We start from the raw sequence: 12746 nt of genomic DNA, 5'->3' as shown, positions 1-12746 counted from the left end.
GACTCCACGTGGCCTGTACGACTATGAAGCGAACTCCTTTCACCGGTCGCTCCTAGCTTACGCAAGCACCCCAAGAAAGCCGGATGAGCAGACTTCTTATAGGCATTTGTAGTGTCATAGTAACTTAAAAAGCCTTTTCTGCGTTGTACAGCTGTTGTTACTTCCGTATTCCGTATTTTTTTATATCTTTTTTTAAGTACTTTATTTGCACATTTGTATTTGCCTTCTTTTATTAATAAATCCTACTGCTATCCACCGTAACATCCTCACTGTCCTCCAAACAATCATTAATAGATTTTTCATTGAAATGTACATGAATGACATATGAAACATTTAATGTTTAGTAATAAGTTTTTTATGACAAGAATCTGCATTACGTCCCTGAAAATGGGCCTGGCCTGGATGAGTGGAAAGCCTTGGCTTTTGTTGGGCTAAGTCACAGACGTGTTCAGAGCACACACCTTAGCTACTCACCCGCATTTGACTTCAAACTGATATGGGCGTTAGCTCGCAATTAAACTTTGCTACCTGTCTATCAGGGTTATGTGGTTATAGCAAACAGCAGAAGAAAGAAGAGGGAGGGGGGAGGGGGCAGAGGGAAACATAAGCAGGTTGCCTAACGTGAACATGAATGTGGTTTATGATTAGGCTGAGAAGAAGAGGGAGGAGACGGGGGAACTACCTCGAGGGGTGTGGAATTTTACAGAGAGCAAGACAAAGACGAGCACTGCGAGCAGGGAAAGACATGAAGACATAATTAATCTGTTCATTTTGTGCAGATGTCAGCAGCTGAGTCTTACAACTTGATGGGAAGGTGATGGACAGAGAGAGTGTGGGAGTTTTAAATCATTTTGGAAGGAGGACAGAGAGTTGACAGCAACATTCAGGTGAAAGGCCGTGACTAAGAGTGACTAAGGGTTTATGAATCTGTATGTGCGTGTGTGTGTGTGTGTGTGTGTGTGTGTGTGTGTGTGTGTGTCTGTGTGTGTCTGTGTGTGACCAATCCCTGAACCGCAGCCATCTGCCATAACCCTGGGCCATCCTTAGACTCTTTGGTATCTATTTCCCTGGAAGCTAACCATGTATGTGTGTGTGTTGTTAGTGACAACAGCAATATAGGAACATCAAATATGTTCTCACCTAACCTAGCAAAGAGCTATCGTTGACATCAACACTGTCTAGCACAGTGTCCACGTCTGTCGGCTTCTGTCTGTCTTATACTGGCTGTCTGTAAGCCCTGTAGTATGAATAATACAGGGATGCTATGATGTACGTTTAGGCAGGAGTTGGCCATTATAGAAATAAACAGATTCACTGATATAAAAACATCCACCAGGATACAGTAAAAATCCTAAATGAAATTAACAGAAGCCACTATTACTGGTGTATCTTATTATATCTTTTAATTGTATCATTTTTGGTACCTGTAGCTCCAAATTATTGCGGCTGTAACAGCTTCACTCCTCTAGGTCTCTGCAATCCAGTATGCCATGTTTTTTTCCAAACTGCTGTGGTTCAGAAGTTTTGCTTTTATTACGCATAATAAACCAGGCAGACACCCAAAAATGTTTGTGGCACCCAACCACCTCAGACTGTGATATTATAGTTATGTAGGCTCTCGTAAGAATTCCAGGGTGCAGCTGTGCGAGTGTTAATAGGTGACTGTAAAGGTAGCTGTATCAACAGGACCCTATAGTGTCACAGAGTGTTATACATTATACATTGCTTCACTCTACATACATCCCAGCATAACAGAAGGTGCCTGGTGTGCTCATGTTTGTTTGAGAGAGAGTGTAAGATACATTTATTTGAATATAATTCATGCAAAAATAATTCGTCAGTTCATCAGTTGTGTGTGTTGTATTTCTCCCTTTCTGTTGTGACTATGATGGTAAAACGCTGCGCTAAAGAGGCTAAGTGGGCTCTATTTGTGACGCGTCCATCTACCAAAATCAATCCAAAGTCCAGATGTTTGACTGTTTATAAAACAAAAGACTGACAATCGATGTCTAATACAAAAAGCAAAATGTAACGTGATGTGACGCTCACCAGAAACTCGCCCTCTTTGTCTGAAATCCAGCCACCCAACTAAACAGTTATAATGAATAATAATAAATAAAGGTGACCCACGCCCAGGTGCCATCTCAGGAAGTGATTAAACCATACTGTAAAAGGAGTGAAAGAAACAAATGATAATTGAGTCATGTAGCACATTATGGCCCCTACACCTACTTTGAGTCTTTTTATGAAAAACAAGCCGATGATGTGTGATAATTTGTCACAAAATAAAGGGCCTGTTCCCTGATTTTCAACCTCAACCTCTGTGCCTTCGGAGGATGCTATCTGCTTCTCCAATGGGCCCTGGAAAAAAAATTTAAAACACGTCATCGGGCGGAGGCCAGAGTGCTTCCCCAATCTAGGACACTTGCCTCTGACGTCATGTCTCGTTCAAAACCATCAGGTTTGAAATGTAGACTTCAGACCCAAACTTTTTTTTAGAAGATCCACCGGTATAGTCTCGTTGTATTTTGGATTCTGAGCCATTGCACTGCCAAAATGGTATATTTCACTCCAAGGTCTCTCGCTTGTGCCAATTTCAAATATTATTGCTTCTATCGATTACATCGATCGAACACCAGCTTTACGTGACAGTGGCTTTTTCCAGGGGCTTTGAAAAAAATGACCTGTACATTAAGCCATGTTTATTTTCACATCTTATGTAAACCTGAGATATTTTTTAGGTTGATATGCCCGCAAGATTACAACATTTACTTTGAATATCTCAGTTTTTTTTTTTTTTTTTTTTTTTTTTTTCTATTTGAGTGTTTTGTCTTTCCCATGTGGCAGTATGTACTCTGAAGGGTAAAGACCTGTGGGAGGAGTGTTTTATTATTGTGTTCCTCCTCATCATGATTGTAGCTCATGAAGGAGAAAGTCCCTGGAGTTGGTGATGAGGTTAGCAGAGACAAAGCTAGTGAAATGTACATGAAGCATCGTTCCTTTTATCTCCCAAATATTTCTCAAAGTGTTTCAGTGATACTGATGTGCATCTTGTAGATTGCTTTTACAGTGACATTTTCTTTCTACAACATTGACACAAAATACGTTTGCTCAATTTGCCAGCTTTTGTTGTTGATGTTAGCATTTCTTTGTCTCGGCAGTTAATATTTACCATCTGAGCACCTACTCATGCGATTATTTATTATATTAATTTGATGTTTTTGGGTTAGTACAGACTTGATGAACACCATATTTGTGACAAGCAGCACAATTTAGCCTAGACTCACAGTGTTAATGTATGGAAACCTGTAAGCATCTTTTTTCTGCACTTCAAACCTTCAGTCTGTGGTCTTCAAATCTAAAACCTCTTTACTGTTTTTGAGGTAATCAGAATGCATTGTTATAAAGACTGGTCATTATCTCAAACAAGAGAAACACAGCAGTACCTTTACAACAGTACTTTACGAACATGTTCTTTTACTACAGCACCGCAAACAACCAGCCCAGTAACAACACTGTGAAAAGTTACAGTACCTTGCTGGCTAGCTGCCATTAAGTTATATTTACAGCCACCAAGTCACACTGTGTGTGTGCGTGTGCGTGTGTGTATGTGCGTGTGCGTGTGCGTGTGCGTGTGCGTGTGCGTGTGCATGTGTGTGTGTGCACTGAGACACATAATAGAAGCACTGTAGAGAAAGTCAGACAGGCTGGTTTGCTTTCATTGCAACGTCCTTCTGCTCCATCAAGTATTTATACGATTATTTCTGTTTGGACATGTCTGTTACTGTGTCTATTAGGGAGTGTGTCTCTGTGTGTTTTTGTGCTGCTTGTGTGTCTTTCTGCAAGGGGCTCTTTGTGCATGGATTCGAGTGTGTTTTGTGCGATTTTCTCAATGCAATTGTGTGTGTGTGTGTGTGTGTGTGTGTGTGTGTGTGTGTGTGTGTGTGTGTGTGTTGCTTTACCCTGGCGGACCTCGTCATGTCACAGTGACCAGAAAGCAATTATCGGTGTATTGCTGCTTTGCGGAGGACCTCCTCCCCCTCGCCCTTCCTGCTGAGAGATAGAGAGAGAGAGAGAGAGAGAGAGAGAGAGAGAGAGAACAAGAGTTGCTGGAGGATACGGGTGAGAGAGAGGATGAATAAGGAAAAAGAGATAGGAAAGAAAGAGAGGAGAGAGACGGAGAAGGGAAGAATGAGAGCAGGGAAAACAAAGACTCTTGGAAAGAGAGAATGTCAGGCTGACATTGCTGAATCAGTCTGAGAGCTCTCCAGAGCCACAGCCGCTGTGCCCTGCCTCAACCCTCTGAAGGACCCTCACAGACAACTCTCTCAATATACAGAAGACACATACATGCAACTACTCACAAATACACAGATACAGACACAAAGCAATTCTCTTACACAATCCTATACCAACACTGCCACAAACGTCCACAGATTATTGTGACTTTTTTGACTGCTTTTTCTGCTTTGTAAAACAAGGGTAGGCTTTGTGCAAACTTTTGTTTTGTATATCAAACATCACATAAATATAAATGCAAAGACCAGGCATTCTCTTTCATACCCATACGTGTGACATACAAGAAAGAGATAGAATAGATGAAGAATCCATCTGACGTCATGTCCCTGATGCTTGACTGTACAAGCTGTGTTGAGAGAATTTGAATTGTAAATATAAGCCAGCGACGCAAACTTGTACTGGTTTCACTAAGCAGCAAACTTTAAGAAAGATGAACAGACACTACCTGTGAAATAATTTATGTTTTCAATAATTATAGGGCATGCAAGTAGAGGTCTTCACAGGTCCAAAATGTCGTGCCCGAACCCTAAGACACCTGTAATTGTGCGACCCGGAACCAAACAGGACCCGTTTGACCCGAACCCGTCCGGGTCCTCAGGTTCCGGTAGACCTGTGAAGCCTCCTACATGCATACGTCACGTCACAATAGGTTGCTGTGATTGTAACAGCTTGCACATCACTCCGACCAAAAGTGTATTTTAACACAGGCTTATTTTCTTCGACTTCCACTGATTTAATGTGGATGGTACAATGATTCTCTTGTCAGCTGTGAGATTTGCCAAAACACTTTGTGCACAGAAGTACTTTGGATGAATAAACTTTCCGTCGACACTGATGAAGAACTGCAGCTGCTGCTGTCCTTGCCAATTCAGAGTTTAAACAAGAGGGAACTCCTTCTCTATAAAACACCCATTGTTGCCTACAAAGGTTGTTATGTGTTAGCAATAATGATAAAACTGATGTTGTTAATAGTGTGATGATAATGATCTTACTTCCACTTGAGCCCAAACATTTCTATTAAAGACACAAATAAGTGGCGAATCTGGAGTTATTCACTATTCAAGCTTCAGTGCTCGCTCTTGAGTTTCTTCAGCTCTGTTTTTTTAATAAGTCTATTCACCTTCATTAATCCACTAATCAGCAAGCACTTGGTACAGTGGCAAGAAAACAACTTCCTTCTAACAGGCTGAAACTCATTGGTGAACAGCCAACCTGATGGGCCGAGAAAGATCATAGCAAATTAAGATTTAAGCAGGAATATCTCACTCAGATGTCTGATTGAAAATGTCTCCAAAGAATCCAGGTTCAGCTCTACTCATTCATCTTTTCAAGGACTACCCTCTTATTGAAAGCTTTGGTTACATTTTATTATTGTTGCGTTTTATTCTCTGAAGTTGTATCCCACAACTTTGTACACATTGTACATAACTGTCAAGGTGAATATGCACAGACAGTGAAGACAGGAAACAGTAGCATTACAGCAGCTACTTTATGTCACACACAAAACAAAGACTGCCAGACAGTGGTGTATTGTTTCATGGCCTCCCCTGAGCACAGATTCCCTCATACTCCCTTCTTCTTAACACACTCCCCTCCTTCTGCACTTCCTCTGTTTCTCATTTTCAACTGCTTCCTTGTGTCTCAACTTCACCACATGGTTTTCTTTTCAACCCTCATGTTTCTGTCGCTCTTCCTTCTCACCTCCTGTGTGAGGTACTCTCGTGTTTCTGTGTGGGACTTCTGTCTTTGTTTTGTGTTATTCCTCCCTTCGCCTCTTGTTTTGTTCATCCTTCCAGTCTTGTCACTCTTGTAGATAGTTTCATTTGGTGTCAGGTTTCCTCCTTAGCTCAAGTGTGAGGTAACAATGTAATGAAACGCTCTGCCTCCTGTACCTGTCTGTCTCTTTTCTCTCCTCTGTCTCCCCCTCTCTGTAAATCTTACAGTGTAACAGCCTCTGGTGACAAGCCTGGCTTTGAGTCAGCGTTATAGGCAGGGAAGCTTTTGTAAGCTTTTACGCCATCTTCAACGTGTCGAGTAATCTCATATCTGTGTGTGTGTGTGTGTGTGTGTGTGGTGTGTTTGAACAGTGCTTAGAGAGGAGCTGATGCATTCCAGTGTGGAGTTGCAGAAAATAAGAGAAGAGAAAGAGCACCTAACTCAGCAGCTGAAGTAAGTGTCTAGTATGTGGTAAAATGCACACACACACACACACACACACACACACATGCACACACGCATATGAAAACACGCACATGCACATGGGGACGCAGGTGGATCTTGGTATGTGGAAAATGCCGGATGAAGAGCAGGTCACAGCGGGGCTTGGCTCTTTGTATAATTTTCCTCAACCAATCGAAACCTTCTGATTAGCCACACTGGCACCACCCAAACCAGGAAATGCACATGTTCCACATACCGGGCCTGTTAAGCTTCAACAACAGCGGATTTGACTTGTATACACTCACACAAAGGTCTAGTCAGGAGTTTAGGACTTCAGAAAAAATAGGCCCCTGTGGCTTTTGAAAATATGCTGCTGATGAAGCTCCATCAGTTCAAACATTTTGCAACTGCTTTGACGTTTTTTTTCCTCCTATCCTTCCTCCTCCTTAACTCCTGGACCTGCAGACACAAACATACACAATCACACACACACAGACAAACCTTGACTAATCCTAAGATTGAGTAAAGCATATTTTACAGCCTCTCTAATGGTATGGCTGTCGGTCTACCACTTTGGTCCAGACTGAAAAATCTCAGCACTGATTGGATAGCCAAGAGATTTTGCACAGATTATCACGGTCCTCAGAGGATGACTCTGACTGACTTTGGTGATCCTTTGACTTTTCTTCTGGCACGACGACCAGATTGACATTTATATTTACTAAAATGTCTCGGGAAGTGGAGGGAAAATGTTCAAATTGGGTTTGCAGATTCATCTTTTTGGTGATTGCTTAGTTTTTTATAGAGCCATTATCAGGTCAAAGTTTCTTGGGCAGAGCCTCAATTTTTGACCAAAGTTAAAGAAATCCTTTTTAGCCTCAGCTGTACTGTTGTGTTTAGTGTTAACAGATAAGTAAACGTTTGCGTGCTAAAGATCTTAACTCAGTGTTTCTGGTAAACATTATACCTGCTAAACATTAGCATGTTAGTGTTGCCATTGTTAACATTCTAGCAAGCTAACATTAGCATCTAGCTCATAGCACTCTTGTGCTCTCTTACAGAGCTATTTGTATGGCTGTATAAAAAGATGGGCGACATGACAGTTCCCTAAAAGTAAAGCCAAAACAGCTCTATCGCCCCCTACTGACTGGCTGCAGTATAGGTCATAAAGCCCGCCTCCTCCATGTTAACAGATGGGACATGAGTCAAAATAAAATCAAAAAACATGCTGAGTTATGCCCAAGTGTTTTTTTTAAAAGTCTACTTTTGATTAGTTATTTTATGCTGTCAAAAGAATGATTGACAGCTCTGTTGATAAATACGGCTCCTGCAGCCAATCTGTTCCGGATTAGAGGAGGATCGGCGAAAGGAAACGTAACTAAATCAATCACTACAGTCACTAAAGATTCCATATCTGTGAACGTCTGCTTCAAACCAACACAAGAAGCTGTTCTGCTGTTAAATACGTCAACGTGCGGGATCCTTCCTGTTTTTTTTTTCGGTAAGTGAAGTGTGTGTTTTGGTTAGTGGAAGTGGCTACGGAGGCTCCGCCCACCAATCCCTTCTGGCTCCAAATGACGTCACCAGTGCAAGATGGCAGCGCCGTCACAGGGGGTATCTTGGCTTCTATTGTGTGCAATGAGAGTGGATGGAGACGCATCGTCCATCTATATAGACAGTCATTGCTGTTGACATTTGGTCTTGTTTATGCTATTTTTAAGAAGTAAGCTTCCAATGGCTTCCATAGTATTTATAATATATAGTTTTAACGTTGTACTTTTAACAAAAGCAGTAACAAGCACTAATAACTACATGCATACTGTATGCACGGTGAGCTATCTAATGTTATCAGAAGCAAACCCACCTTTTTTTTACTCTCAAATAATTTTAAATAGATAAATGATTCCATGTTTGGTCCCATCCTGATACTGCTTTGCACCAAGTTTTCAAATGTTTTTACATATCGCTCAATTTGAGTTATGGTGTTTATTTTATCAGCTTTGCCTTTTAATCTTGTGCGTGTGGTATCATTTATAACATTTGACAAATTAACTGCCTTAGACACAGACACACAAATGGACAACACACACAGATAACACAGATACAAAACCACAGACATCCGCCTCACTAAGGGAGTGAATGTTAAAAGTTGCTTTTATCTGATGATCAGAAAATTAAAGGACTACTTGACCTGACAGACTGCAGATGAAGCGCTCATTTGTTCACTAATGTTTCCTCCTTCTCCTTTTATAACTTCCTCCTCAGTCCCTCCTTCTATCTCCCAAATGATACAGTCAGAAACTTTGTTTTTGACCTTTAGAAAAGACTGATTCTGCTGCTTTTCTCTCTCTCTCTCCTTTTATACGCATTCGTTTTTAAGTGCTGTTGCCGTCAGTTATGGGCAGACTCTTGTGCAGTGTGGGGAATGGAGCTGCATTTTTGTTTGTGTACATACAGTACATGACTTTTTTGCAACATGTGTATGTGCTGTATCTTCAACCTCCCCCCCTTACATTTCTTATCTTCTCATACATCTATTAGCTATACCTCTAATTCCACTTATTAGGGGGTGTGGGGGGCTGGTGGGGTACATCAGTAAATAACGGGGTGAGACATAGAGACAGAGAACTTTTAACACTCAAATTCATATCTAGAGTCACTAAATAGCTTAATTTGCAAGTTTTTGGACTGTGGGAGACACACAGGGAGAATGCGCAAGGCACTAACATGATCGAACCTTTATCAGGTTAAGCTTTGAGGTGACAGTGCTAACCGCTGCATGGTGCCCCAAGTAGTTCCCTACGAATCTATAGCTGAACCCTTTCATCATATTTGGCATGTTTGAGTCTCCTTTTTTCTCAACTGGACGGCTCTGGATCAGTGATAGAATTGGTCATCTCTCAATTGGAGGTTGGGGTTCGATCGACGGTTCGATTCCTGACTGCTACAGTCACACGTTGGTGTCCTTAGGCAAGACACTGAACCCCAAATTGCTCCAACTAGCATAGCCATTGGGTATGAATGAGCATAAATCTGATTGGTGATTGGCACTTAGGCCTTCGCCATCAGTGTGTGTGAGTGTGTAAATGGGTGAATGTGGCATATAGTGTAAAAGTGCTTTGAGTGGTTGGAAGGCTAGAAGAGCGCTATATAAGTACAGTCCATTTACCATTTAACTTTTTCAAAGTGTTGAGTTTAATTTTAAACTATTGAAAGCTAGCTTTGATTCAAAATATTTTTATATATCGTTTTAGTTTTCTAAATGGGGCGGCTGTGGCTCAGTGGTAGAGTCGTTGTCTCTCAATCGGAAGGTTGGGGGTTTGATCCCTGACTGTTGCAGTCCCATGTCGCAGTGTCCTTGGGCAAGACACTGAACCCCAAATTGCTCCCGGATGAATGTATAGATCATTATCTTTCAGATGTACGTCGCTTTGGACAAAAGCGTCTGCTAAATGAAATATAAAATTCAATGAAAATGAAATTGTAGATGCACCAATAAATTACCAATAAAATATGGAATATCAAGATAATGTAACTTCATTTTGATTAAAAAGACACTTTACAAATTGGTTTGCTCTTTAATTCTCTCCCCAAACTGATTAAAGGGACAAATCAGTGCTCAGACCTGCATTACTATCAGACAAAAACCCTTTATTAACCCCCCGTCCTCTGTCCTGCGACTCTGCACATGCCGCTGTGTGCATGCATTCAACTTCATGTGTGTGTACGCGAGTATGTATACGTGAGTGTGTGTGTGTGTGTGTGGAATGTGCGCGCCCATCCACTACAGGGATCAGGACTGAGACAGGGAGGATGGAGGGGATGTTTGCAGTCGCACGCGACCCTCCCAGACATATGGACATATGCTATAGGAAGAATAAGCCTTAAGGCCATGTTGCATGAGGTGTATGTGGAGGAGGAGGAGGAGGCGGGTCTGTGCTCAAGTCGGAGACTTTATTGCATGATAAGGAGTGTGTATGCGTGTGTGTATGTGTGTGTAGAGGATTGTGGAAGGGGGAAAGCAGCTCAACTCTGCAGTCTATAATGTCTACACTGCAGCACTCTGCAGATATGGAACCAAAACTCAGGGCCTCAGCAGTTTTTAATTCTGTATTTTAACATGAATTAATTATAAGGTTGAAATGCAGTTTTAATTCAAGTCATAGTTTCATATATTTTATAAAGTCTCAAGTCAGTCATTACAAGTTGGTATTATTGAAGAAGTTTTAACATTAACTTTAGTAAAGGAGCAATACTCCACAAGTCCGACACTAAATATGTTGATGCTGATCAGTCGCCCGTTTAAACACCCTGCTCCACAGCTGCTGTGTGTGTTTGTGTTTGTGTGTGTGTGTGTGTGTGTGTGTGCGCGCATGCGTGCATGTGTGTGTATGTGTGTGTCTGTATCCTGTCAGTCACACTATGCATCATACCAGCTCCAGAGCCTCCCAAACTTCTGATGCTTGCCCAAGATCCAAGAACAAACAGTACCATTTTGTTTGTGTATTTAAGTTGCTGCCCAGGCAACTGCCCAACCTTTGACCCACACCTCTGTCGATGTCGATGTTCCACACCTGTTGCGTTTCTATGGCGCCAGCCCGTTGCCTTGGAAATGCACATACACACATACTTAGGGGGCGGTCTAAGGACAGTGAGCGGCTGTGGAATCCTTCTGATCCCAGCATGCAATCTGATCAGCATGCCATAGAGACTCAAGGGCAGCTTGCTTTGCCTGACCGTTCACAGACACACACATCCGCACACACACACAGACTGCATATTCCAGTATTCATAGTGTTTGTTCTTCTGTGGCATGTGAATAGAGCTGTCTAAGATGACTATATGATGTGATGATCACCTTTTGTAACGTGATTTATGAGTTTGTAAGAATGATTGGCAGTTAATGTTTGCACCTTGCCCGGGGGCAAATTGACAGCGTTGTTAAAGGACCGCAGAGAGCACTGCAGACCCCCTCCCGTAACGTCTGGATGACATGTATGTAAAACGTGTTGGGAAGCTTCCTGCTGCATCCAGATTGGCAGGAGATGTTGAGCTCATCCTTTCATCAGAGGATGAACACATGGATCATCCAACACAGAGCCAGGCCAGGTTGAAAGGATGGATTAGAGGGAAGGGAGAGATAGATGAAAGACAGGATGGATGCGTTGAGCAAGGGAGGAGAGATGAAAGAGTGGAGCGTTGGAATGAGTGAAGGTCAAGAGAGAAAGAGTAAAGGATTGATGTGATTGATGTGATACAGCTTGTTCTCATAAGTCTGATGCACACTGACTGCTCTGTGTGCGTCTGTGCGTGTGCATTTATGCATCAAAGTGTGTGTGTTTGCACAGCGTCGCTCTGACTGTAGGCAGTGAAATAACTATTGATCTCGGGGTGTATCCAAGGATCTTGTTTCTCACAAGATCTTGCCCATGGCATTTGCCTGACGCACACACTCACAGACACACACATGCACAAACATTAGCACACACACACTCTTCTGCCTCCCTCCCTAACCTCAGTCCTCTGTTTATCTCATATTTGATAAAATCAGTCACAGCCCTTCTGACTCTGTGTTTTCTTCTTTGATCTCAGATGTTAAAAAAAGAAAATCTCACTCTCTTTTTGCCTCCTTCTTTCTTTTTCTCTCTGGGCTCTGTTATCATGTGAGCGCATGCTGCACATGGTGTGTTCCTGAAAAACAGGGAGGTTCTGCCCTTTTATGTGGCCGGTTGGTATTTTGATGACATCATTACAATTTAGGTGTCAAGATTCACCATCCTGCGCCACATGACACCAGTTCACTTCAACAAGATGTACGGCTAAGTGTGTACAGTTTTCAACACTTCAATTTGTGAATGCACATCTTTTTTGTGTGATTATGGTTAGGAAGACAGGTTGAAGATTAATCTTTGATTCCTATCAGCGTTCGTCCTCCACAACAGCTGATTAACGCTCAGCCAGCTGAAGGCAACAGGTATGTATACCATCTGTAGTCTGTAATTTGAGTGACGTGCGTTGTCAAGCTGTGATTATGCATTTCACATCCACTGTGGTAACCCTGATTAGGTCTTATGCAACCAGCAAACTTATTCGCATTACACTGCTTTAGATTTATTAAACCACACTGTGACTTATACAGTTTGTACAGTGCAAGTTATTATGAATGGAGACAGTGGTGTCTTCAGGACATCTTGTACACTTTACCTTTAAAGTACTTCAGACAATTTTCGCCCCTTTCATAATGCACTAAAATAACTTTCCATTTACACCACATGTAAGTCGCAAAA

At 41.9% G+C, this 12746-nt stretch overlaps 1 protein-coding gene across 1 annotated transcript in view; it reads left to right on the top strand.

Moving 5' to 3' along the window:
* Positions 1 to 12746, top strand: part of lekr1 (Leucine-, glutamate- and lysine-rich protein 1) — a 75266-nt gene that overhangs the window by 38153 nt on the left and 24367 nt on the right. Inside the window, exon 6 of the mRNA XM_069669046.1 lies at positions 6387 to 6468. Within this exon, the coding sequence (XP_069525147.1) occupies positions 6387 to 6468 (82 nt within the window). The remainder of the gene's footprint in view (positions 1 to 6386; positions 6469 to 12746) is intronic.

The sequence above is a fragment of the Semicossyphus pulcher genome, unplaced genomic scaffold (genome assembly GCF_022749685.1).
Source record: "Semicossyphus pulcher isolate SPU_LCO1_2020_fin unplaced genomic scaffold, fSemPul1.0.p SCAF_19, whole genome shotgun sequence".
Taxonomy (NCBI): domain Eukaryota; kingdom Metazoa; phylum Chordata; class Actinopteri; order Labriformes; family Labridae; genus Semicossyphus; species Semicossyphus pulcher.
The sequence above is the reverse complement of the archived record's forward strand: the minus strand, read 5'-3'. Positions and strand labels throughout refer to the sequence as shown.